This window comes from Cucurbita pepo, chromosome LG16, assembly GCF_002806865.2.
Source record: "Cucurbita pepo subsp. pepo cultivar mu-cu-16 chromosome LG16, ASM280686v2, whole genome shotgun sequence".
Taxonomy (NCBI): domain Eukaryota; kingdom Viridiplantae; phylum Streptophyta; class Magnoliopsida; order Cucurbitales; family Cucurbitaceae; genus Cucurbita; species Cucurbita pepo.
Genome location: NC_036653.1, coordinates 7847407 through 7873696, shown reverse-complemented (window position 1 = coordinate 7873696; position 26290 = coordinate 7847407). Strand labels below are relative to the sequence as shown.

Sequence of the window (26290 nt, the reverse complement as noted above, 5' to 3'; positions counted from 1 at the left end):
CTATTGTGCATCTATTTACTAATTTTGCCCTTCATAATCATAAATAAACTTTAAATTATATCAAAATTTAAATACAAATTATTTCCTCTTTTATTTTCTCTCTCGTCTCCTTCATTCAATCTATCACCTAATAATACCTTTTTTATTTTATATGCACTCAATCCGTTACTCGCTTATAACAAATACTTCGTTTTCCTTTCCAATCGATGCGAAATCTCACAATTCACCTTCCTTGGAGGCTTAATGTCTTCGCTACCACATTTTCGATGTATAGCTCTAACACCATTTGTCACACCTCCGGTATCTGGCTCTGATACTATTTGTAACAGCTCAAGCACATCACTAACCGATATTGTCCACTTTGGCCCGTTACATGTCGTCGTTCGCCTCGTAATTTTAAAAGGTGTCTACTATGGAGAGGGTCTCACTAGCGGTTGTTTAAGTGTCGTAGACTACTTGTTCCATAACAGGGTGGTACAGCACCATAAGGATGATCAGTCTTATTAAGCCTAGCTTGTTGTTGTTTTGGCATGCTTGAAGACGTTTGGCTCTCCATGGGAGCCTTGACCCCTCTCTGCACATGGTTCACGAACCCACTTCCTGGCTATGTGAAGAAAGAGGTTCGATGGAGCAGCGGTGGATGTTGGGGGTTGTCTTGAATTTCCATCGACATTTTTTCTTACCCTCCTCAACGAGGTATTGAGAAAAAAAAAATGCCTAATAGCTCGCATATGTTAGTGCTATACTCGAAAGCCTTACTCTAACTAATGTCTCTCGTCGTCTGGTGACTGTCTCTAAAACTATTTATAAAACCATTGTTATTAGATATTGTCCGCTTTGACCTGTTATATATCGTCGTGAGCCTCACAATTTTAAAAACGTATAAACTTTTGGTTAGTATATGATTGAAGAAAGATCCTTTAGTGATTGAAGTTTGAGGTATTGCTCTTAACATCATCCAGTTTACCAGTAACCAAGAACAACAGAAGAAAGAAGATTTAACAGTTCTCTTACACTTGTTTTTCTTGAAAACCAGACACAGAACAGAACAGCTTACACAACAAAGGACGAGGGTGTCTCTGCTTCTACATCATCATGTTCTTCATCTTCATCTTCCTGATTGGGTTGAACAATTTGCAGCTTCAGCCGCCCATCCTCTCTGCGAGCTTCTACAAATTCCCGACACCCAATTCTTACTTCTTTCAACACCAACCTTCCATCTTCCCTGTACGACATGAAGCAAACCCCACCCTTTCCACTCCTTCCCATGAAAGACAAAGGCGGAGGCAAAGCTTTGGTACTCATCCGTGATGCAACGTGCTTGACACAACCAATCCCCACTTTCCCTTCTTTGATTTCCCAATTTTCATTTTCATTTTCAACATCATCCGAGCTTTCTGACCCCAACCCCTCTGTGCAGAGTTGCAGACTCTGCTCCACAGGCTTAACGCTCTGGGTCCATGAGGACGTGAGTGACTCGCGAAGGGTTTGATTTTCAGGCAATGGGGTTTCAAAGATGGGGTGGAGGCTCTTACAGACAGCCATGGCTTGGCTCTGCAGGAAATGAACGATTTTTCTCTTTCTTTTTTGGTGTGTTGGAGTGGGAGATGGACGGGTGGCTGTAAGGGGCAGGCATGGATCGAGTGGTTCTCATTGTTTTGGGGATTTTAAGATATGTTTTCCTCTGGAGTTTTAAATTTAGCATATCCCTGAAGAACACACAGTTTGATGTTGCTATAATCGGTAGCTTGAGGCTTCCAGTTAGCTAAACATACAAAGTTGATCTGTTTTGGTAATGTTTGTTTGCTGTGTTGCTTTGGCAGTTGACAATGAAATGAGGAATATTCGAAAGGATACTGGTCACATGAGACGCCCAGATGGTTGGTGGGCTATCAAATCTAGTGCCAATGGACACTTCATTGGCTATGCCTCTTAAACTAACACGTCCTTGCGTTTCATGAATGAATTCAGCTGTTGTGGCCTCCGGATGTTGGTTTCTGAAATCAAATCTATGCATGTCCTTCTACAAGGATTTCAAGGGAAACCCATCAAAATCAGTGCACTCTTTTGGACCCACTCCCCACTGCTTGAATCTTGTCGTAACAGCTCAAATCCCGCTCATAGATATTGTTCTTTTTTTGCTTTCCCCTCGAAGTTTTAAAACGTGTCTAGTAGGGAAATGTTTTTACTTCCTTATAAATAATATTTTATTCTCTTCTCCAACCAATTTGAGATCTCAAAACCTCAAAACCCACTCCTCCAACCAATTTGAGATCTCAAAACCTCAAAACCCACCCCTTTCAGACTCAATGACCTCACCCAATTTGAGATCTCAAAACCTCAAAACCCACTCCTCCAACCAATTTGAGATCTCAAAACCTCAAAACCCACCCCTTTCAGACTCAATGACCTCACCAGCACTATTAGTGAGAGGTTTCATCAACCAATTTGAGATCTCAAAACCTCAAAACCCACTCCTCCAACCAATTTGAGATCTCAAAACCTCAAAACCCACCCCTTTCAGACTCAATGACCTCACCAGCACTATTAGTGAGAGGTTTCATCAACCAATTTGAGATCTCAAAACCTCAAAACCCACTCCTCCAACCAATTTGAGATCTCAAAACCTCAAAACCCACCCCTTTCAGACTCAATGACCTCACCAGCGCTATTAGTGAGAGGTTTCATCACTGTTGTAAGGAATGTTTCATTCTCCTTTTCAATCAATGTGGGATCTCACAATCTACCCCTTTGTAGCTCAATTCCCTCGCTTGCTGTGTCTGCCTTTGATACCATTTATCGCTTGCTGTGTCTGCCTTTGATACCATTTGTAACAACTCAAGCACACTGCGGACATATATTGTTCTCTTCAGACTCTCCATTCTAGACTCCGTTTCAAGGTTTTAAAACGCGTCTATTAAAAAGAGATTTTTCTAATCTCCATATAAGTACATCACCTAAAAAAAAATTAATAAAACTATTAACTAGAATTGATTATTTACGTCCAACATAACAGAGGCAATTCTTGTGCCAACGTTAGTCAGAAAAAGAATACACGAAAACTACACAGTATGTATGATATTATGTTATGCTAACGCCATCCATAGCAAAGCGTAGAAATTAGCAAACTCGTGGGTCGGGTCAGCATATTAAAAAAACATATAAAAACATCTATACCACAGCAAATTGTGTTCACTGTTTGCGTATTATCGCCATGCTTCAATTCGCTCTCTCGATGAATTTATACAGCTCAGTTTGCTGAGCCGCTTCTGTACCGGTACCGGTGCGAAGACTCGAAATACAGAGTTCTGGTTAGTTAGTTTGTTAGTCTGGTCTTTCAGATTTGAAACATTGGATAGACAAGTCCTGTTCTTTTCAGTTAGGATTACAACTTCTGCCTTCAAGTCATTGCCTGCAACAGCTTCTTTGTCTTTGTAGGCATTCAGTAAAGCTCCATACTCATTAGGTAGCAGTTTTTTGACAAGGCTTAAAGAAAAAGCATCTCCATCAGAAAAATGTGCATCTTCTTCATCAAGAACAGGCAGTTCTGCAACAAACTCAGGCTCGGCCTGCTCGGCCTGCTCTGCCACCTGAACCATGGTGGCAGTATTTCTGAGGCAGGGCTGTGAAGGACTCTGGTGGCCACTCTCATCAGGTGGCTCTAAATGCGTAGCAGTCGAGTCGAGAACGGAGTCTTCCCTTCCTCGCAGTGTCCTTAAGATAAGCATCCTGAGAAAGTTCATTACTTGAACAGCATACATCAATGCAGTCAAAGGGTCAGCCATCTGCACGACAAGAATGCCAGAGAACCATTGTCAGATGGATCGAGCAACCAATGATACATCGACAGGAATGTTTTCGTCTCGAGACAGTGGACTCAACTAACACAAGCTATTTGAATTTCACCTGAGTCATATTTGGAGCAAAGACCATAGCTATGTTGCGAGCATTCATCTTGTTGAAATGTTCCTGCTGGACAACATCTGCCATTAGGTTGATAGCCCAATCTAGCAAAGAAGCTTCACTAGGAGGTAGATGCCTTATTAGATCAGCACATTCTTCTTCTGTCTGACACTCCATGACCTGCTCCGACGACAAAGAATCCAAAATCCCAGCTGGGAGTTCTCTGAACCACGCCTGTGAGTTACGAGTTTCTCGTTTCAGAAGCATTTCAATGATTATAACGAAGTTTCAATATTTCGTGGACACGTCGAATCTAACTTAAATTGAGATAACCTTGATAAGGCCAGCTAAACAATGTAAATCGATGTTGTCTGGTACTACTCCTTGGTTTAAATGCTCACGTACATACTCCTCTTGACTGTTCTCTGCAGTGATTCTGAAAATACCTTCAGCCTAAAGGGGTGAAGAGACGGATCAGACGCGCACACTCGAACGAACCAATTAACAAGACTTGAAACAACCTTCTGCATTGTGGGTAAACGAAAGGGAGAGGTGTATGTACCTGCAAGCCACCTTGAGCATACAGACAGTGCTGCATTTGTATAAGAATTGTGGGAACGCTATTCCCTCTCGAGTCGTACGAGAGTTGCATGGATTCCGTTGAAACCCCGAACACAGTTGAACTATAAGAGAAACAGCACCAGATATGCAATAAGGATCATGGAATCACATGAAAGGTGATGTAGAGAACCAAAATAGATTAGGGCTCTACATTTGGAGAAGTCATTTGAGGAGCTTAGAATGATATGGTTGACAGTTCTCTACAGCATGGGATGGGAGGGAGAAGCCAAAAAGTTAACCAGGCGCATCCGAGGGGGTTTGGAGGGTGAGGGGAGCCACAAAATATATGCTTAGCCTTCAAGGCTACTGCTAGCGTGGCTAGCAGATGTTGTTCTCTTTGGGATCTCATAATCTACCCCCTTCGGGCCTAGCGTTTTCGCAGGCACTCGTTCCTTTCTCCAATCGATGTGAGATCTCACAATCCACCCCTTTTGGGACTCAGCATCCTCGCTAACACACCCTTATAAAGAATGCTTCGTTTCCTCTCCAACCATGGAGAAACTAGACGAATGTCTGTTTCCATGATGCCTCAAATCCAGGAACAGAAACATTGCTCAACAAATCCTTAATCTAAAAGGAAAAGAAGAAAAAAGAAGAGAGGCAGCAGAATTTCACAACATGCGAAAGAGATAGCTATTCAGGTAGAGAAATAGACAGGAACAGGAGAAGTTCGAAACATCAGAATTCAAGAATGGCATAACCAAAGGCAGCAACAAAAGAGCAGAAGCAATGAAAACATACCTAGCACTGGGAGCCCTGCGAGGCACTTCAGGTTCAAACTCAACAGGCAAACCCAAGAATCCATTAAATCTATCAAAAGTGACATGCGTGACATGTCGCACATCAGTCGGCCAACCGATCTCCATCGCACAAACCTCTCTTCTATCACTCTTGCAAACAATAAAAGATTTCCTGAAAAGGGTCACAACTAAAGCCAACAACGAGAGCTGATCTCTCCTTTGCTTTAACCGCTCCTTCCCTACCACCTCCCCTTCCCCATTGCCATCCACAGAAGAAGAAGAGGAAGAAGAACACGAAGTGGGTATTGGAGGATGCATGTCAACAAGGGGAGATCCATCGCCATCGCTTGGAGGATCGGAAGAAGAAGAAGAAGAAGAAGCAGAAACCCTTGTATGGGATGAAGCAAAAAGGGCAGAGGAACGAAGAACAACCAGAGTCATTGCTTTGAATTGTTGGGACTACAAAAGAAACCCCAAAAAAGCTAAGAAGGATTGGAGAAGGGAAGAACAAAAATGGTGTGTTTTATGTTGATATGATCGTGGAAGAAATAGAGAAATGTGGGTGAGGGAGTTGGGAGCAGGAGAAGAGAGTAAGCATTACTATTTTTGATTGTGGCCACTTCAACCAGACGCCTCCTTGTTTCCCTCCTCCAATCGCTTTCTCTAAATAACTTTTAACCCTTTTTGCTTCTTTGGATCCGCATTTTCCATTCCTTCCCGCAACAACAAACGCTCTCCAATTCATAATCTCCCTCCTTAACCCTCATTACTCATAAAAATAGCAACCTCCCAACGCTTTATTAACTTCCTTTCTCATTTTCTGGGAACTTAAAATGCCTTATTATATTCATAATCACCATCCAGAATCATGGGTTTGTTCCTTCAAATCTCATCCATTTATGTGAACTCATGAAATCTACTCTGTTTTTTAATATAACAAATACATACAAAACATAAATTTATAATTTATATACTAAATATGATTACTTTTCACTTTCTACACGATTCAATGCAACGCGTAAGTTCAATCAAAATCAGATTCACCCATAATTAACCCTTAATTTTTCCGTAATTTAATCCTATTATTGTTCTTTTAATTTAAAAAAATTGCTAAATGAAAAAATTGTATGACATTTGAGGATAAATCAATTAATTAACGATATTTGAGGAAACTTAGAGCAGAAAATTGATAATTAATTATGAAAAACAAGATGAATTTGAAACGATAAAGCAAGACATTATGAACTATGATTGGCAATTCAGTAGGATTATCCATTAATCTCACAGAAGCTAACGCAGGGAGGCGGAAATTAACACTACAGAGCATCCCCGATCAAGTAAGAAACAGCTTAAGTTGAGAAGTATTTTCCTGATCAAGCACATCCAGGAAGACGGGATCAACGGTCAGATGGCTGTCCACGTGCACCTTGAACCTGTGATTCCACCACAGCACTTTCGCAATTCCCCCAATGTCCACACTCGCATCCAGAACCATCTCCCGCTTCGCCACATCGGAGATGAACCGACTGCGATGGTGGGCCAGCTTCAGGCCGTCTAGCCGGGCCGGGAGGCGGAGGACCTGGCAGGACCGGGACTGCTGCGAACCGGCCTCGACCAGGGCAGACCCCAGATGGGAGCCGTCGTAGAAAATGGACATGGCGGTGGAGGAGTAGTGGATAGGAGCCACGTTGGGGTTGGTAACGTGGACGGTCAGGATGAGCTCCGCGTCCACCACCGGCGGCTTCACCTTGAGGGAAGTGAACTTTATAGAGATCAGGTGGAAGGTCGGGTCCTTGGGCTTGGCGGAAATGATCGCCGTCGCAGCAATCGCCGACGCAGCTCCAACGAGGGCGGAGCCCCAGCTCCAATTACGCTTCTTCTCCATTGTCTTCGGTGGAGGAAGGAAGAGGAGGTAGGTGAGACAGACTTTGGAGAAAGTAAAGTTCAATTGGAGGAGCTACAGCCTACTAAGGAAGGTGGTGAAACCAAAGATGGTAGAGTTGACAGTAATACCCCTTCTGGCCCGAAGAGATCGTGGTCGGTGGAGGGTAGCTTTTGGAAAAGAGGAATTATGTTGGATTAGGGATGAAATTGACGGAATGCGACCACAGAGATCACGTGGCCGACCAAAGCCGCTGTTTGGAAGGACGGTGGTTGACGACGATACTAATCATTTTAAAGCAGCCGCATTACCTTAAAATTTCAATTTATTTTTTTTTTTTNAATATACACGACGGAGGCATGAAATGTGAGAAATCTGTCAGATTTCAATGTTTCAGCTCAATACAAAATGTCATATTTGCTTCCCTATCGATTGACAAAAGAAAAATATATAAATTCGTCGGAGCTGGAACAAATAAAATACAACTCTGCTGGGTTGTGCACAGTATCGACGAAGATTGAGATAGACTCGAGATATAACTATAACGAACTCGTCAACCTTCCTCCCCAAACTCCTTCGTAAACTTTTCATGAATCTCCAGATCAGATTTACTCACCGTAGGCCTTTGTCTAGCTAGAACCTTGTCGAAGTCCGTTCTTGTAATTGGAGGAGGAAGAATCTGCACCCAAACAAGTAAAAGATGTTAATAATATATATATTTCTCACTAAATGAAAATTGCGAGTAACTAGCAACAAGCAGCCACAAGGAGCACCTGTACTGCACGTCAAATATCAAATTTTAAATCCAAACGCTCATTTAGGATGGTAATATGCGATGTACCTTTGAGGCGAGTCCTTTGGCTGCCAACTCTTGCATGGTAATTTGGACAGCGCCTTGTTGCTTTGGTCCACAAGGTACCCACATACCATCAGGAGTCTTGATGAAGAACATAGCATCTTGTGTTTTACGAACAGGCTCGAAGAGCACGTCCTTCACCTACAAATTTAAGAAGGGGTCCATGAACTACGTTCTGACTAACCTCTGATTACAATTCAATGAATAATTCAGTTCCTCCAACTACTATTATACACTTACACAAACAGAAACATCTGAGCCAGAGAAACCATCTGTCCTGCGGGCTAAGCTTTCAAAATCTGCTTCCGTTAAATTATGTGGTGTATCCCCCAGATGCACCTATTTAAATACATCTAGGAATTTAGCAGAGTTCATTCCAGGCGAAAAAGAAAAATCTAGCTTTTTACAGGACGAAATAAAATATAATTCCCAGAACTTTGAACATGTGCTGCCTGGCTTTTGCGTCGGGAAGAGGGATGTATATCCGCTTGTCGAATCGTCGACGAATGGCCTGTAAACACTACTTATCAGCAAATATGCATTACACTTCCTAATCCTTTACATGATGTGGAAATAGACAATTTTCATCTTCACCTGATCCAAAGCATAGGGAGTATTTGTTGCAGCGAGGACAAGAACCTTTTGATCATTGTGTCCTACACCCTATTAATGCAAGAAATATATGCTTCAATTTTCAAATAACATTAGTAACAATTTAAAAACAGGCTTCCAAAAACATAAACATAACCGAAAATTTATAACCCACCAAATGTCCAAATAATTTCCATCCCCTTTCCCTAAATTTATTCCTGAAGTGAATCGCAAAGTAATCTTCTCCAAAATAAAATAATACAGACACAATAAGCTATTGCTTAATTAGTGATACATGAGTAGATTATTTAACTGTAATTAGAAAATAAACTAAATTTTCTTTGTGCAAATTTCACTAAGCATCAAAATTCATCTGACAAATTATTTAATACAGAGATTATTCGCAACAAACATACAGAAAAATAAAAAACAAACAGCATGCATGCAACATGTGGAACACACATTAAAGGGTGGGCACGTTAAGAAAACAATAAGAGAAAGTTATAATGAGTTCAAACCCCTCGGCCTCAGGCTTGCTCATCCAGGTCCCCATCTTTGTCCATTGCCCAACTACCAAATTTTAAAATGTGAACACAGTAGCAAACCCATACAAATGGAGAAGTTTGAAAATTTTTGGATTCTTTTGCAAGATATGAAACAAACCAGATATTCTAAAGTCTTAGGTTTAAGCAGTGAAAACCCAGTTCGTTCGGCAGAATCACATAAACAAGTAATTGGACTGTTAATTATTACAAAAGTCTTCAGATCTAACTAAAGTCAACTTTCAACTAGCAAGAAAACACTTGAATGTTGGTCAGCAGCAAGTAAGGACACATTTTCAGAAAATGAGAATTCTCAAGACAATGGAATGGGCAAAGGGTGCATAAGATAATAATAATCAACCCCCTCCTTCAATACACAAAATACTAACACTGTTACTCTACAAAAAATACCTGCATTTGCACAAGAAGTTCTGTCTTAATGCGTCTTGAAGCTTCACTTTCATTACCTTCACCTCGTTGACCACACAGCGAATCTATTTCATCAATAAAGATGATAGATGGAGCACTATCACGAGCCATTTCAAAAAGATTTGAAACTAGCTTTTCACTTTCACCCATCCATTTTGAGACAAGGTCCGAAGAAGAAATGCTATCAGCAGAAAATGAAAAAATACTCAATTTAAAACAAAAGGTATAGAACCAGCAAATGGCTGAGATTAGTGATAACTAAAAACACATTCAAATAACCGCCAAAGATATCCAGATAGAAAGTGGAGTGTGTAAGCACTGCAATTGAATATAATGGGAATGAAAGCAAAATCTGTTACTAGACATGTTGAATAGAACATTTATAAAATGATATTCCACAGCTAAATTTGTAATTAACCCCTTGGATCCTCAACTCTAATGCAAATAAGAGATCGCTTTAAAATGATATTGTTCATATTCGCTGCACTCTTTCATACTAGCTGCTCACATGTCATAAATTTTGTTGATACCGTAAATTAAAAAAAAAAAAATAAATAACAGCTGCATGAGTATTTTAGGGTTGTAAGTTGCTCACAGGGTCACCTTATAAGAAAACAGCAAGGTAAATGGAGAAATATATTGCGTCACGACTAAACAAAAATCACAGAAGACAAGTTCATATGCTCGAAGGACCATTACCTGAAAAATGTTGAGTCGGCCTCCGTCGCAACAGCCTTTGCCAAGTATGATTTTCCAGTTCCAGGAGGCCCATATAACAAGAAAGCTCGCCATGGTCGCCTCTTGCCTAAACAAAGCCAGATAATTATCTTGAAAATGTTTTTATTTAAAAACTAAGCAGAAACCTTCATACTTGAAAATGAGAACAAGTCTTCTACACATGTTTATTCCATGTCCAATTCAGTAATTGAAGGGGTAGAATCAAGCAATTGATCAGGATAAGATTCACCATTAGAGTTAAACAAGAAGATGGTGCTCAGGATCTCCTTCCAACTCCAAGAAAGAGGAGCACAAAAAGGACAACCAAGCATTCAATCCAGCATAATCGTAACCAGTACGCATGAAATCAGACTCAAATGCGAAAGGAATAAAATCCCAATCTCAAGGAGACAACGCAACTTTACCGACGTGATAAAGACCATTGCAAACGAAGAACGTAGATCAATATGCTAGTATATCGAAAGAAGTCAAATGGAACTAACCAGTAAAGAACTGCGGGAACTTAACGGGTAATATTACCGCCTCTTGCAATGCCTGCTTGGCGCTCTCTAAACCAGCGACATCGTTCCACTTGACATCCGGCTTCTCCCTAATAATCGCGGAATTAAGACCGGCCCGCAGCTTCGTCTGTTCTGGATCCTCTCCATCTCCTCCATCGCCATCCTTGGGCTTCGTTTTGGGCTTAGTCGCAACCGCTGCATCCCCATTGGAAGCCGGACCAGGACCGCCATCATCGAGAACCGCACGTATCTCCTCAGCACGGCGCAAATACTCGGTGAATTTCTGGGTGATGGCTTCCTTGATCTTAGGATTCTTCTCATACTTCAAATGAGTTTTGAAGTACTCCAAGGCGTTCATATACAGGGGGAAGGCTTTCGCGTAATTGCCAGCATTATCTTCATGTACCGCCTGCTTCACGTACTCGATAGCTTGCTCCTTGAAATTGCTATACATCTCTGGAATAACTTCAACCAAGTTTCATAGATAGGCTAAAACAGTGCGTGCAAATTGTATCCCGAGGAAAACAAAAACCCTAGAACATCGATCTTTGACTCTTCGAATCTCAAAGCAAACAAACGATTGAAAACCTAGATTTCAAGTGGTGATTTCCAAGGAAGCATATAATTTACCGGGAAAATCCTTGACCTGGAGATCGGAGGCTGAAGCTTGAATGGAATAGATCGGTTGAAAAATAACGTTAAGCAAAGCCTCACAAACAAGGAAAACAATTGCAAGGGAAAATCTTATGCCCCTGGGAGGCTCAGTTCAGCAAATAGCCCTCGCGTGTTGAAAAGTACACATTATTCTTTTATTATTATTATTATTAAATTAGCAATTTCGTTAATTTATTTTTTTCCCTAAGTTTCTGATTTTAATTTAATGCCTACGGAACTTTATAATTGTCATTTTAAATTAATTTAATTAATTTATGTGTATATGTTTAACTTAAAAATCAGATTAACATTTCTAAATTTATTAAACTAAAAAATTGAAAAATTAAGAGCATAATATTGGTAATTTAATAATATTAATTTAATTAATTTTAAGAAACAATAAGATTTTATTATATCTCGCAATACGAGGTTGAAAACTCGAGACGTAGAGAAATGATACACACTACTTTTTTAATAATTAATTTTAGGTAACATGTAAAGTCAATACATGACAATATTAAGTCAACCCAAATTGCTACTAGTGTTTTTTTTTTTTTTTTCATTTGAGATGTTTACTACAAATAATAATAATAATAATAATAATACACGACATTGAATAAATCAGTTTTTATTTTACATATTAACAGAAATTAAATTCTTAAAATATAGTTTAAAAGACAAACTGAAAAAAAAAGAAACCAATTTATGGAGAGTGAATATATTAATAATAGTAGAGTATTGTGAATTTTAATTTCCATCAAATTTTGTTTAAATATACTTTTTACCTTAAATGTACAAAAAAATAAATAAATAAAATGTGAGTATTTTTTAAACACCGTATTTAAAAAATTTAAAAAAAAAAAGATGTTTTTGAAATTTTTAAAAAGTTGAAAGACATTAATAAAATTTTTGAAAACTCGAAAGTATTAGCTCTAATGGTATTTTAAATTTTTTTTAAAAAATTAATGGTATTTTTTTTTTTTTACTCATTAAAACTTTTTTTTTTAAATTTAAAAATATATTTTTAGATGAATATAAAATTTAAAAACATTTTTATTAATTTAGTATAAAGAAAACAACAGGTAATTAATTTATTGGATAAACAGAATCCCTTTTTTGATAAAATAACAATTGAGATGAGTATGAATGGTGATGTTGTTGATAAGCTTCAACGTGAAACAATATCTAAAAAATAAGTGAATTTAGAAAGAAAAATAAAATTATATTATCTGCAGATTAAAAAGAGAGAAAATGGGTAGCCATGGACTTGAAAACAAAATTAAAATGAATTAAACTCGGCGATTTCTAGATGATTTGGATCGCCAGCCAACTTACAACCGTGATTTGATTTTCACGCGTAGTTTTTATTACGGCATTGAACCAGCGAAACGCGTATTTAAAGAGATGGAATCGGCGTTTGTTTGGTGGCAAAGGAAAGTGGAAAAGGAATTAAAATTAAATTATTAATGACAAAAATTCAATATAATTAATAGAAATAAACAGGAGGAATACCAAATACGAAAGAGAAAAATAAGGGGAGAGGGGCAAAGGAAATTGTCTGGAACTTTCTTTTCAGACCCAAAAGGAATCTCCAGAGAGCTCACGACCGCCCTTTCCCGTCTTGTCGGTTTACTCTTCTTTGGCCTTTTCAATTTCTTCCTTTATAATTATTTTGGAGATTCCTTTGCTATCCTTCAAAGCCATAGCTTCGATTCCTCTCTTTCCATCGGTTCTATCTTTCAGAATCGGTTGATTTTTTCATTTCGTTTCGTTCGATCTTCTTTTTTTATCGGTTTTCCGCGGATCGTTTGAATCATTGCAAACAGGTAATCCTCTTGTTTTCTCTTGATTTTTTGTTCTTGTTTTTGGATGATTTTGTTCGTTTTCTGATTTGGAATTTGACCTAATTTGTTTGTTTTGTTCTTCTGATTTGTGTTGTTGTTGTAGATTATAGATATTGTTTAATTGAGATTGGATTAGGATGGCGGAAGAACATCGATGCCAAGCGCCGAAGCTCTGCGTTAATAACTGCGGATTCTTTGGGAGTCCGGCGACTCGAGATCTTTGTTCGAAGTGCTACCGAGATCTGCAGATGAAGGAACAACAATCCTCCTCCGCCAAGCTCGCGCTAAACCAAACCCTAACATCCGCCGTTTCGTCATCCTCGTTCTCGGATGCCGCTTTGTTAGATCTGAAACCGGCTTCAACAGAAGCGAACCAGCCACTGGTGGAGGTGGCAGAGAAGGCGCAGACGAGAGCGGAAGTGGCGCCGGAACCCGCACAGCAGCAGCCGAGCCGGTGTATGACGTGCAGGCGGCGCGTGGGATTGACAGGGTTTAAGTGCAGGTGCGGGATGGTGTACTGTGGGACTCACCGGTACCCGGAGCAACACGGGTGTGAATTTGACTTCAAGCAGATGGGGAAGGATCAGATCGCAAAAGCGAATCCGGTGGTGAAAGGAGAGAAACTGCAGAAGATCTGAGAAAGAGAGGGACAAAATGGTCATTTTGATCATCATCTTTCTTCCTTGATGTATGTCGATTTCGTGTGGGGCCAGCTTGTGGTGGGGGTTAGCCGACGGGACGGGATTTGCGTTGGACCATTTCGAAAATATTGGTGGTTGTATAAATATTCAATAATGTTACCTGTATTTCAATTTAATTCTACTTAAAACAAGGAAAAATATTTTCCTGATCAATTAAATTATTGACCAAACCCAACATAAAACTAATAAAACATTTATCATACAAGATAATTGAGACCTATTTTCGTAATTACAGAACATAAATAAAGAAGGTTCATGTCTAGATTTGGAAAGCTCTATACATGGAGCCGATGGTTTTCATTGAATTCCTTACAAATTAATGGATGGCACGAGAACTACTAAATGGGGTAGTTTAAATCTCATTGCTTTGCCCGTCTAGTTGGAGAGGGCGAGAGGTTTGGATGAGTATATACTGAACTCGGTAGGTTCATTATACTTCAAACCAGCACAAGCACAACTAAACTATCAAATATTCACTCTTTTTGTCATACAAAAAACGAGTATCCTACCAGTGCTATCAAATTTATCTCAATTTAATTTGCAAGCATATATTGCACTCTCTACATTGTTAATTAATTTAATTAGATAATATTATCGTTAACCATTAGAAAAAAAAGTGATTTTTTTTTATATAGAATGTATTAAAAAAAAAAAAAAAAAAAAAAACTTTTACATTTAACTNAAGGAATATTCCCCAATCGAGTTCACGAAAAATGACGGGTAAAAGTAGCGGGCTGATCTGATTCTGAAGTAGACCGTCATCTTATGCCGAAAAAAAAACCACTATCGTTCTTGTCGCAACATTCTGTATCTAGGAATAATATTATATTCGTTAAACCGATCCCCACCAATAATTAAATTTATAATTCATTAATTAATTCAATATTATAAGGTTTAATCATGCTCTTTCTCGTGATTACCAACCAAACCCCTCAATAATAATAAGGTGCCACGTCAAGTTCCATTTAGGGTATAAAAACACTCGAGAATTTCTTGGATTATGTGTGAATTCCAGTTCCATAAGCGTGGTACATGACGAGCCAGAGGCGTGATCTGAACCGTCTGATGTAAATACCATAATAAAAAAGCCACGTGGAGCCATCCATTTGGTTACTGACATGTACTGCGCCTTACCTTATAATTTTTTATTTTTTTTTGTGTATATAAAGCGTGCAATAATGGCCGGAAGATCGACGGGAAATACCGTCCGAATTCGAAAGACAATGCTTGTGATTCTGAGCTTTCTTTGCTTCTCTCAATGGAACCCGCGGATCTATGTTAGGGTTTGTAACTCTGGTTTGAATCTTATGGTTTTGTTTATGGTTTCTGGGATTCTGTGTTTGTCCGTTACTTCTACTCAACTCCCTGATCTTCTCTGAATGCTTTGTTTACGTTTTAATGGTGAATGGTGGCTTGGAACCGACATTGGGGTTCTAAGTTCTAACAGCAAAATTTGTAGTTCAGTTACTTGTAGTAGTGTTAATTAGGAAACTGCTTGCCTGCTGTTTCTTTCGGATCTTTATTGGTGTTACTGTTCTTTGAGACGATTCTCTTTTGGATCGGTGTATTTTGTATCTAACAATGTATTCTGGATCTTCGGGATTTCATTTTCGCTCGGATTCTCTGGATGCGTGGTTCTTGTTTCTTACCTACTCTTTCTAATCTCGTCACCGACGAGATTGCATTCATATTCACTGCTTGTTGCTTTTCAAAATCTCTAAGCAATCACAGAAATCTCGCCTTTTCTGAATTCAAATTCGAAGCATCTTAACTGTTCCCCTATTATCTCTTTGGATGCCGAACTTCCTGGGAGTCGATCTGCGACATATTGGTTCAAGATCTGTCCAGCCAATGCTAGGTTTCATTTAGCATTGCCCCCCAATCGGTCCGTCGCGATGAAGCGCACGGTCCGTCCAGTGTTCAGCGTGCTGCTGTTCCTTACCTTTGCCGTCACTCTCATCTGCCGCCTCATCTTCCGCCGCGGCCTCAGTTTCTTTGAGATGGAAACTAATGTAATCTCTCCAAGATCTCCAGCATTCATGTTCAATTCCACACTGCTGAAATTTGCTTCGGTTGATTTGGGAGAGGCTCAGTCGAAGCGAGAGATAGAGCAGTTATTGGAGGGGAAATTTGGTGGTCCGAGGACGTACAAGACTTTCGCTACTTGGCGAAGATTCAATCACTATGACATGAAAGCGAGGCCCTCGAATAGCTTTCCAGTGACATTCCGCTCTCCAGCTTTCTACCGACATTGGTTGGATTTCAGGCGGGCATTGAGTGGCTGGGTGAGAAGAAAAGGGTTTACGACGGATATAATGCCAGAACTGGTAAGGCTTATCAAAGCCCCACTGGACAGGCACAACGGGTTGGTGGGTTCAGATCAACGGTATTCATCATGTGCCGTCGTGGGAAACAGTGGAATCCTATTGAACAGTGATTATGGGAAGCTAATTGACAGCCATGAGATTGTTATTCGATTGAACAATGCAAAAACAAACAAGTATGAGAGCAAAGTTGGGTCCAAAACCAGCGTTTCTTTCATCAATAGCAACATCTTGCACCTTTGTGCCAGAAGAGAAGGGTGTTTTTGCCATCCTTATGGGCCAAACGTGCCGACAATCATGTACATTTGTCAACCTGTACATTTCATGGACTACACTGTCTGCAACAGTTCCCATAAATCCCCGCTGCTGATAACAGATCCAAGTTTTGATGCTCTGTGCTCTAGGATTGTAAAGTATTACTCAATCAAACGCTTTGTGGAGGTGACAGGGAAATCGTTGGAAGAATGGAGCTCAGCCCACGAAGGCCCCTTATTCCACTATTCTTCTGGCATGCAAGCCGTTATGTTGGCCGTAGGAATTTGTGACAAAGTAAGCATATTTGGGTTTGGGAAATTGGCTTCAGCAAGGCACCATTATCACACAAACCAGAAGGCCGAACTGGGTTTACACGATTATGAGGCAGAGTATGCTTTCTATTACGATTTGATTGCTAGGCCACAGAGAATACCTTTCTTGTCGGACAAGTTCAAGATACCTCCTACGGTTTTATATCGATGATTTTGATGTTATTAGGTAACTTGCTTCATTATTTTTTGGTATATTTTCGTTAGGCTGGCCAATGACTGGTCGGAAAGGAAATTTTTTTTCTTAGTGCTTTTAGGCTATCCTGTGTACAATGCTTTACAACTTTGCACATAATAAGATTTTTGAGCGAGCATGATTTGGAACTTATGAATAGTTATCATGAATGAAATCCTAATTCCCATCCAAATGTGGGGAAGGGAATGAATCACTGAGAGCTGTCTTTGTGCTCTGAATCAATTTAAGAGCCACAAAAGTGTATGATTCGTCTGTCTTTGTTCTACCCAATGCTTTCACTCCCACCACCTCCTCCAATGACTTTGTGTCCTGTCCCAACCACTTGCTCATTAATACAACCTCCTCCTACTGAAAATGTAGGAAGGATGCAGTAAAATTGAGTTTATACACACTATCTCTCGAGCCTACTCTCAAGCCTACTGCTAGTAGAGAGTCCTTTTTTAGTCTTCTCTTTCGAGCTTCTTCTCAAAGTTTCTAAAATGTGTCACTTAGAGAGAGATTTCCTCAATGTTTGATATGGGACCTCTTGTTGTTTCTATAATCTCTTCCCCAAGAGAAGCAATGGCTACGACCATAGACCCTTCTCGTAAAAACGTACCTAGCTGCCTGTTCTGCAGCATCAGAGGACACAACCGCTCAGTCAAGCTGCAAAGTAGAACGAGAATCCTCGTTGAGGTACATTTTGATTTGATGTTTAAAAGAAAATCTCGGTACTGCTGAGTACTAAGTATGGTGGAGTGCATAAGAAAAGAGTGAACCATGTATTACCATAATCTGTCTTTTCTTATATCAGATCCAAGTGAAAAGAAAAAGTATGAGATCCAAGTTTCCAGCTTGAAGCAGTTGGGGGTTAAAGATTTGGAAAGTAGCTGAAAGTGAGAGACCATTCCATGGGTTCCCTTTTAACATTGCTTAAACTTTATGACAGAGACACGTCCATGCTTGTTCCTGACTTTTCTGTCATACTACTAGAATTCCATGTGTCATGGGACACCACGGTGACTGCCACATATCCAACTCGATTCCTTTTGAAAGCCCCACCCATTGACAAGAGTACTAAATGTTAAGTGGATAATATCATACCAATGTAGTAGAGGTCTGGTATTTATAATGTGAGCTAGCTCTGAAGATGCAGTTAAGTGATTCAAGTGTCGAACAAATGGTGTAACTTGTTCGAGACAAGTATTGTTGGAGTTCGATACACAAATGACCACACTACAACACAAAGCTCATTGCCTTTATATAAGTTTATGTAATGTAAGAGTTATAATATATATAGTTTTTTTATACATCCTTAACTTGGTGTAAAATTTTCAGCATTTTCATATAAAACCCCAACTCTTTCCCCATCACCAACCCGTGCTTGCATTCCTCTTCATCGTCATCAACCTTTGTGTTGGCTTCTGTCTCTTTTCAGGCTTCCTCTGCAGTATCTGCAATGGATATCCATTCGAAGTGTTATGTAAGGCAATCACAATAATCTCATACTGAAAAACCTCGAAAAATCGACCCGAGTTGCTTACCTCTTGCTTTCTTTTCCTCTCTGCTTCAGCCTGCACAGTTTTATGTTAGATAACAATTGTAGTAATGTAGAGAGTTGCTAGACAAGGAAAAAACTTTACCATGATTTGCTTTAGTTTTACATTCTCTTCTTTAAGCTGTTTCAGTTCTGCTTCCAACTCCACTGTGTATGCCTGCAATCGACACCCGGTAACTCAGATGAACGAACAACAGCAACAGCAACAACGACAACGACTCAATGTCTCGGTGCATCAATGACTTAAACAAATGTTTTTTACACAATCATATGAATCATCGTTTAGTTCAAACCTGCTTTCTAGCCCGAGATCGAGCAGCCGACTCCCGATTCTTGATCATCCTGCGCTGTCTCCGCTGCACCACAACTTCTGTGGGGCCATCAACTATCCTCTTCTTGTTGCTAGGCTCAGCCCAATCAGTCAAGCTTTGGCATTTCTGAATTGAGCTGCTATCAGATGGTTCCCCAACTGATGGGGTGAGCATTTGGTAAGTTGAAAAGCAATTCCCAGACATATTTCTGATTCTTGCAGCATCATTCTGTTGATAAGACAATGAAAGCCCCAAGTTATTTAAAGAACATGCCTGCTGCTGCTGCTGCTTCATTGAACAAGAAGAGGATGCTTCTTGAACCACTCCAGCTTTCACCAAGAAATCTTCCAAAGTCATTTCTCCTAAAGCTTGCTGGCTTTGGCAAGCGTTTTCCTGAACATTTATGAACTTTTGGCGATGTGGGTGCTGTTCATCTTTATGAATCTCAGACCATATCTCATCCACAGTCTTGCCACAAAGTGGAATGGGGATAGAAATAGAGCCCTGTTCATACAGGGCTGGCCTTGAATCATTGACAGCCATGAAAGGGCGATTTTGAGGTTCATTTTCATTGGTTTGTAATTGTGAATGAAATTGGCTTTGAATATCTTCAACATTCCAGATATTAGCAAGAAACTCGTCCATACTCATACCCCCAAAATTCTTCCCACTTTTGCACTTGATTTCATCAAGTGTCAGCGACAAAACAGAGTCGCGTTTATTCAGTGAACACAAGAAATTGTCTCTTGAATCTGACGATGGCTGTATTCCTGCTTCTGATTCTGATATCATTAGCCCAAACCCAGAATTCTCCATTCCTCCAACATCAAGCAAAATCTCGTGTTTGAACAGCTACAAATACACTGTAAAAGAGCGAGAAACAGGGAAAAAAAAAAAAAAAACAGCACCATAATTTAACAAAAGAAATTGCAGATGATTCGGCACTCAATCACATCAAATTCAATCACTTACCGCAATGTTCGTCTCCGTTCAGAGATTCACACAGAAACAGAGACCCAATTCAGAAGCTGCATGCAAGCGTTTCAAATCATTACCCAAAAACGACGACAGAAAACTGTGGGAAAACAGAAACCCATTTGGGAAATGATGTTACCTGTGAGAAGAAAGAGCAAAAAGCGATCCAAAATCTGAAAAAAATGGTGAATGGGAGGAAGAAGAAAGCAGGAGCGGAGTAAACAAAGAGAGATGCATGATGATGATGATGTTTATATATGCAGAGGGGAGAGGGATTTGGGTATAATTTTAATGAACCAACAACGTCTTTTTTTCCTTCCATTAAAGCAGTTTCGAGATGCAGCGGTGGGGAGTGACAAACAAGGCTCACAGACTTGGAAACTAACCGCCGTTTCCCACTTCATAAATAATAATAATAATAATAATAATAATAATAATCCTCCAAATTTAATTATATAATAATTTCAAAACCTTATTTTATAATCGTGCTTAGGTTAATTTAATGTGTATGAGTTAGGTTTTATTTTTTCTTAATTTGTTTGCTCCATCATAATATGGTTTAGTTAATACATTTAATGAGATAATTTAGATTAAGCCATTCATAAATTTTTTAAACGAAAAGAAAACAAATTGAGAATCACGGAAAAGATGGAAACTAACTCAAATATTTAATACGATAGGACTTATCTTAGTCTAAAAATCGAAAACTTTTATAATAGTCAACGGATTGCACGCCTTTTAATAATTAACGAATACGAGTTTAAAATAATTATAAAAAAAATTATCTAATGAATATCACATTTTTTATAATATATTATCAATTAACCTATCTTTAATTTAATATTTAGAGGTGGGTAGTGTTAGACGAACACGACTCTTCATAATAGTATGATATTATCCACTTTAAGCATAAGCTCTCATGCCTTGAACCCTCAAAAGGCCTCGTACCAATAGAGAGTATTCTTAAGGAACCATATTCTTTAAGATTTTTATTTATTAAGTTAAATTATAATAAATTTTATTATTATTATAAAAAAGGAATGATTATTTTTGACACGTTTAATCCGGCATGCAACTTTTTTACATAGCTGATGTAAATTGTTTTGGAAATACGAGGAAAACAAGGACAGAGGCAGTTAGCATCCTTAAATATGAGCCGTTGGATTTGACTGCGATTGATGATCCTCAGGCTTTGCACACGCACATGATTGGCAGGTGAGGTAGGAGTCCATAATCTGCTACTTCCAAAACCACACGTAACTGATGAATCTGACCAATTACATTCTTAAGATCCGGTAATTGACAGTTGACTTCGATTCCTATTACAACAAGTGTACTTTAGAATGGTTTGTATTTTCTCTTTCACCATCAATCATGAGTTAAAAGACTCTTAAGATCCCAATAGACTCATTTTAAAACGGTAAGACTGACGGTGATACGTAACAGACAAAGACGAACAATATTTGCCAGCGAGTTGGACTTGAGTTGTTACAAATGGTATCAAAGCTAGACACCGAGCGATGTGCCAGTGAGAACACTGGACCCATAACGAGAGTGAATTGTGAGATCCCACATCGTTTGGAGAGTGGAACAAAACACTCCTTATAAAAGATTAGAAATCTCTTCCTAATAGTGCATTTTAAAACCGTGAGACTGAAACGATACGTAACGAACAAAATCAGACAATATGTACTATTACTGAGAGCTTGTGAGCTTGAGATGTTGCAAACATTAGTATTCTTGTATTCACACAAACAAACATGGCTAAGAATAATAATGATTAGACAAGAATGTCTTGTTTTCTTCCCCAAACAAAAACAGCAAACCAATCAATTGACTTGTGGTCCTGTGTAGACTAAATTCCAGGAGACTTCTCTGGTTCCTGCAGAAGCAGGATGTTGTTGAACCCTAAATTCAATGATATATGTGTCTGTCTCTTAAAGAATCAGCTACTCAGGTTAATTTCTAAGACACAGATTTTGGTCTGTAACAAACTGGTTCTTCTCCAACTAGAACTGCTCTTAAAATGGTGTCAAACAAGCCTTTGTAATGAATAATCAAATGCCCACCATCAGGGACTTCATGGTACTGAATCCATGGAAGCTGCCCTGAAACATATCTTTGGAGTTGGACTGGCACAACTTTGTCCTCGTAACCTTGCCATATATGAACCGAGCTTTCGTTTTCACCGTACGGGTTACTTAGTTTAAGCGGATCGAATTCCCATTCACCAAATGCCATCATGAAATCACTTCGAAGGGTGTCGAAAACGCGTTGCTCCTTTAAACTCCTCTGCAAGCAGAACAACAAACTTAACTCCGACGCAGATCAACACATATAGCGAGCGAAAAAGAGAGAATCTTTACCTTGGATAGCATTGGGAAGCCTGGAATCGTCTTTAAGATGTCGATGTCTCGTTCGTTGAAGAATATCGGATTCTTTTCGAGTACCGAAGTTGAAGGAATCCAATTCTGAGTCACCCACCAGTGTAGCAGCCCAGGGACATAGGTTGAAAGCCACAAGCCTAAGTTTAAGAACTTTCTCCTGTAATCCTCTTTTATTAGGCTATATGGAAGTGAAGGCCACTGATAGTTCACCAAAGGGACTATAAGAGCTGTGCCTGCTAACCTACATTCAGTTACTTTTGGTGAAAGGAAGCAATACATAGCAACTGAAAACAGCTCAAAGACAGGAAATGGACCAAAAATCTTGCCTGTGTGGTATGTGTTTGAGACAACTCCACGCCGCATACGACCCCATCGACACGCCGATCATATAAAATCTCGATCCAATTTGCAACTGATCAGCCAGTTCTTGAATGTCATAAGCTTCATTCTCAACTGAGCTATTGGGGTTTGGATCACTTTCACCATATCCAGGCCGATCATAGAGCAAAAAGTAAATCCCCAACTCAACAATCAGATCCTAAAACCATCAAAGTTCATCAATTACAAGGTTTTTTTAGCTAACATAATCATCAGAGACTATAAAACCTAATTTTGAAGCACACCCAGATAAGAAAACATGAAGAACAAGGCTAGAGATTGAAAAACAAAGCAAGTCTAGTGTGTGTGTACTTGAGATGCCAAAATAGTCATGTCTTTGGAGCTTCCAAAGCCATGGCAGACAATGATTCTGAATTTAGATTCGTCCTTAGAAACGCCCTTCTCTCTGTAAGCAAGGTACCTTCCATCACTGAGTTTGATTTTGTGAGAAGAAACAGGAAGATCCTGAGAAGAAGAAGAGCCATTAATTTGAGGGGGAGGGAGCTGCTTGGCCTGATAAAACATCCCCAAAAAACCAATCAGCAACACAACAGCAAATCTCGAGACCATTCCTGGGAAAACCACAGATCTGACCAACATAAACCCCAGAATCCACAAACCCCACTTCAGAAATTACACAAAAAACAAGAGAAATGGAAGATTTAGAATCACCTGATCGAAGAAAGTGGAGGTGAGATAGCCAAAGGGGGTTGAACGATTGAGGCGATTCTGAGATTTTTGGGGGTTTTACTTTGCTTTGACCTCAGAGACAGCTCGTATTTTGGGTGTTTGTTTTAAATATATTTTGTAAATGTACTGTTTGTCGCTCATTGGGCAGCGGCTAATGGGCCGTCATTTCGAGTCACAAGCGAAGTTTTGGCGTCTTAATTTGTGTCCCTCTTCTTCTTCCATGTCTTTGTTGCTCTATTTTGCAATAAAAGCTTGGAATCCGAATCAAAATGGCATCTTTTTTTCATATTCCCCTTCAATTTTTGTTCCTCAAATCACATATCCTTGGAGAAGACATGGGATGATGAAATGATAAGACAAATGGATAACATCTAACAATAAATATATATTATATTCGACGTATTCGACGTCAGTTTTATTGGAATTAGAGGTATTGCGAACTTGCATGTGTGCGAGGCTGCTGTAATGCTTCCGCCGAGTTGATATCGAGCTAAGTTCTGAAAAAGTCTTATACCTACTGTTTGATAGGAAATTATTGGGGTCTTAGTTCATACCAAACATTGCAACAATAATTTCTCTAATGACCAGTGCAACTCGATTAGGCTTATCGTAAAGCCTTAGATAGGCTCATATTCTACCTCTTCCTTGGTGTGTCAAGAGCGATCAAACATGACCATAGACACTTTGCTTGGTCGAATAACATGATCTTTTATAATTTAAGAAACAAATTTGAAACTAAGTCAACGTCTAAATTAAATTCATTGGATTAAAAAATAAATGTTATAAATCACTAAATATTTAAATTCTTTAAAATAAAAAAGTTGCATTAATCTTTGCATCAATAATTATTTTCATATGACGTCATGGTTTGCCTCATTAAGAATATTCTATACTCTTAGTCGGATTATTCTGTTTTCTTTTTTTAAACAAAAAACTGATTCTCTTTATAATTATATAATATATATATATATATATATATATATATATATATATATATATATATATGTTTAAATAATATATTTTAATTGTACATTTTTTATTGGGCCGGTATTTTTCTAATTTTGGGCCTCCAACTGGTGTTTCAGAGTTCCCTCTATTGGGCTGGGCCGAGCTGCCCGTCAAAGGCCCAAATGAAAATTTTAATATACTATTGAACCACCCCTATGACTATTATTTCCCCAAGGGTATATGCTTGCCTATCCTATTAATATGAATATCATATTCAACCCCGTACATAAAATATTAATTAATAAATCAAGCAAATTAAATATTTTTAATATATACTCTTGCCCAATATAATAAAGATGTGTTTCTTTCATTAAGGTGTGCCAGTGAGGACGCCGGAGTTTCTTAAGGAGGTGAATTGTGAGATCTCAGGAACGGAACCTTTCTTATAAACGGACAATATCTGGTAGGGATTGGATCGAGCGGTTACAATATTAAAATGTTATTAAAGAAGATTTGGACACAATTTGTGGTTATGCTTGATCCTACCAAATATGGCAAAACCCACTCTCTAAAATTACCAACTTTGGAAATGAAAAAGAATCAATTTTGGGCTCCAAATGCACCATTTTGTTATATTAATTTGTTAATTTAAGCTTGAAGGTGAAGCTTCTTAGTCCTCCTAATCCATAATTCCCTTCATTAAACAATACTTATTATCTCCTAATCCCATCTTTCTCTCTCCTTTTTTTTTTTTTTTTTTTTTTTNTCAACAAATAAGATTTCATGTCGTATTATGTTTGGCCAATTGTCATTGCTTCAATTGTTCACAAAAAGATGATAAACTTTTCTTTTCCCCAATTCTCTTCTCGACAATATTATAAATACTCCCTCACTTCACATACCTAACCAAAATCCATACTCAAATAACTAACTCTCCCTCTCTCTCTCTCTCTCTCTCTTGTTTATATGGCGATGGCAAAGATGTCGGATCCTCTCGTGGTCGGAAGAGTGGTCGGAGATGTCATCGACGCCTTCTCCCCAACCGTAAAGATGACTGTCACTTACCATTCAAACAAGAAGGTGTCCAATGGGCACGAGCTGCTTCCAAATCTTATAACCCTAAAACCTAAGGTTGAGGTTCTTGGTGGTGACCTTAGATCCTTCTTCACATTGGTATGAGCATATTCAACGATACCCATCTTCTCATTTCGTTTTATATATTTATAATTAAGTCCACCGTGGGCCGATATTGCCTCCTTAAAAATTTGAGAACGCATTTATAATGATTTTGAACTAACTTTGCAGGTGATGACCGATCCAGATGTTCCTGGTCCGAGTGATCCTTACTTGAGAGAGCATCTCCATTGGTATAGTCTAAAGCTCCCATGATTGAGATTAGTGAAAAAAACATGTTTTTATTAAGGATATGATTTTGGTTTCAGGATAGTGACAGACATCCCAGGAACGACAGATTCCACTTTTGGTAAGTCTTATGGTGGTAATGGATTTGTTTGATGTATTTGTGGTATAATTAATGACATGATATTGTTGTTAAAACAGGGAAAGAAGTAGTGAAATATGAAGTTCCAAGTCCAAACGTAGGGATCCATAGATTCGTGTTCCTTCTATACAAGCAGACACGAAGGCAAACAGTGAAGCCACCAGCTGCTTCAGCTTCAAGAGATGGGTTCAATGCAAGAAGATTTGCAGAAGAGAATGGTCTTGGCCTGCCTGTGGCTGCAGTCTATTTCAATGCTCAAAGGGCTACGGCCGCCAGAAGAAGATAAATAAATAAATAAATAAATAACCCAAAATAAGATAGATATATTATATTGAATTTGCATGCAGTGTTTAGCTGTCCTTGTTTTATGTTTGGTTTTATGTTTGGTTTGTTAACGTTTAGAATTGGTGGTGAAATTTGCTGAATGAATCACGTACATGGAAACAACTCAAACCAAA

The 26290-nt window shown here is 38.9% G+C and overlaps 9 protein-coding genes across 14 annotated transcripts; 3 read left to right on the top strand and 6 right to left on the bottom strand.

Annotated features, from left to right (window-relative positions):
* Nucleotides 1-906: 906 nt before the first annotated feature.
* LOC111777752 (protein FANTASTIC FOUR 3-like) lies at nt 907-1706 on the bottom strand. Its single transcript, XM_023657470.1, has one exon. It carries the CDS (start codon nt 1543-1545, stop codon nt 1054-1056), a length of 492 nt encoding a protein of 163 aa, XP_023513238.1. The 5' UTR covers nt 1546-1706; the 3' UTR covers nt 907-1053.
* Nucleotides 1707-3008: 1302 nt separating this feature from the next.
* On the bottom strand, nt 3009-6368 carry LOC111777751 (rho GTPase-activating protein 1-like). The gene is made up of 5 exons (XM_023657469.1): nt 5266-6368; nt 4466-4586; nt 4237-4356; nt 3907-4137; nt 3009-3785 (listed from the first exon to the last, which is right to left on the bottom strand). The coding sequence occupies exons 1-5, from the start codon at nt 5703-5705 to the stop codon at nt 3207-3209; spliced, it is 1491 nt and encodes a 496-aa protein (XP_023513237.1). The 5' UTR covers nt 5706-6368; the 3' UTR covers nt 3009-3206.
* A 69-nt stretch (nt 6369-6437) lies between these two features.
* Nucleotides 6438-7418, bottom strand: LOC111777749. Its single transcript, XM_023657465.1, has one exon. It carries the CDS (start codon nt 7147-7149, stop codon nt 6598-6600), a length of 552 nt encoding a protein of 183 aa, XP_023513233.1. The 5' UTR covers nt 7150-7418; the 3' UTR covers nt 6438-6597.
* Nucleotides 7419-7502: 84 nt separating this feature from the next.
* LOC111777748 (protein SUPPRESSOR OF K(+) TRANSPORT GROWTH DEFECT 1) lies at nt 7503-11591 on the bottom strand. 2 transcript variants are annotated; one of them, XM_023657463.1, is made up of 8 exons: nt 10785-11591; nt 10264-10369; nt 9547-9745; nt 8597-8665; nt 8439-8513; nt 8243-8341; nt 7988-8143; nt 7503-7825 (listed from the first exon to the last, which is right to left on the bottom strand). In XM_023657463.1, exons 1-8 carry the CDS (start codon nt 11254-11256, stop codon nt 7700-7702), a joined length of 1302 nt encoding a protein of 433 aa, XP_023513231.1. In that variant the 5' UTR covers nt 11257-11591; the 3' UTR covers nt 7503-7699. The 2 variants fall into 2 exon arrangements, with proteins under 2 accessions (XP_023513231.1, XP_023513232.1); XM_023657464.1 differs by lacking the exon at nt 8439-8513.
* A 1327-nt stretch (nt 11592-12918) lies between these two features.
* On the top strand, nt 12919-14141 carry LOC111777888 (zinc finger A20 and AN1 domain-containing stress-associated protein 3-like). Its single transcript, XM_023657620.1, has 2 exons — nt 12919-13282; nt 13404-14141. Exon 2 carries the CDS (start codon nt 13438-13440, stop codon nt 13936-13938), a length of 501 nt encoding a protein of 166 aa, XP_023513388.1. The 5' UTR covers nt 12919-13282; nt 13404-13437; the 3' UTR covers nt 13939-14141.
* A 1053-nt stretch (nt 14142-15194) lies between these two features.
* On the top strand, nt 15195-17237 carry LOC111776728 (beta-1,6-galactosyltransferase GALT29A). The gene has a single exon (XM_023656056.1). The coding sequence runs from the start codon at nt 15897-15899 to the stop codon at nt 17061-17063; it is 1167 nt and encodes a 388-aa protein (XP_023511824.1). The 5' UTR covers nt 15195-15896; the 3' UTR covers nt 17064-17237.
* Nucleotides 17238-18207: 970 nt separating this feature from the next.
* On the bottom strand, nt 18208-20286 carry LOC111777544 (protein ABSCISIC ACID-INSENSITIVE 5-like). 2 transcript variants are annotated; one of them, XM_023657190.1, is made up of 6 exons: nt 20068-20286; nt 19926-19981; nt 18936-19816; nt 18728-18799; nt 18629-18658; nt 18208-18538 (listed from the first exon to the last, which is right to left on the bottom strand). In XM_023657190.1, the coding sequence occupies exons 3-6, from the start codon at nt 19767-19769 to the stop codon at nt 18455-18457; spliced, it is 1020 nt and encodes a 339-aa protein (XP_023512958.1). In that variant the 5' UTR covers nt 19770-19816; nt 19926-19981; nt 20068-20286; the 3' UTR covers nt 18208-18454. The 2 variants fall into 2 exon arrangements, with proteins under 2 accessions (XP_023512958.1, XP_023512959.1); XM_023657191.1 differs by lacking the exon at nt 18629-18658.
* LOC111777545 (CEN-like protein 2) lies at nt 18780-26118 on the top strand. 2 transcript variants are annotated; one of them, XM_023657193.1, is made up of 5 exons: nt 18780-18791; nt 25313-25504; nt 25637-25698; nt 25774-25814; nt 25892-26118. In XM_023657193.1, the coding sequence occupies exons 2-5, from the start codon at nt 25313-25315 to the stop codon at nt 26116-26118; spliced, it is 522 nt and encodes a 173-aa protein (XP_023512961.1). In that variant the 5' UTR covers nt 18780-18791. The 2 variants fall into 2 exon arrangements, with proteins under 2 accessions (XP_023512961.1, XP_023512960.1); XM_023657192.1 differs by lacking the exon at nt 18780-18791 and having other exon boundaries at nt 25298-25504.
* Nucleotides 21649-23475, bottom strand: LOC111777543. Of its 3 annotated transcripts, none has more exons than XM_023657187.1 (5): nt 23366-23475; nt 23006-23265; nt 22642-22853; nt 22295-22556; nt 21649-22220 (listed from the first exon to the last, which is right to left on the bottom strand). In XM_023657187.1, the coding sequence occupies exons 2-5, from the start codon at nt 23261-23263 to the stop codon at nt 21894-21896; spliced, it is 1059 nt and encodes a 352-aa protein (XP_023512955.1). In that variant the 5' UTR covers nt 23264-23265; nt 23366-23475; the 3' UTR covers nt 21649-21893. The 3 variants fall into 3 exon arrangements, with proteins under 3 accessions (XP_023512955.1, XP_023512956.1, XP_023512957.1); XM_023657188.1 differs by having other exon boundaries at nt 23006-23158; nt 23366-23469; XM_023657189.1 differs by having other exon boundaries at nt 23006-23206; nt 23366-23465.
* Nucleotides 26119-26290: the final 172 nt, after the last annotated feature.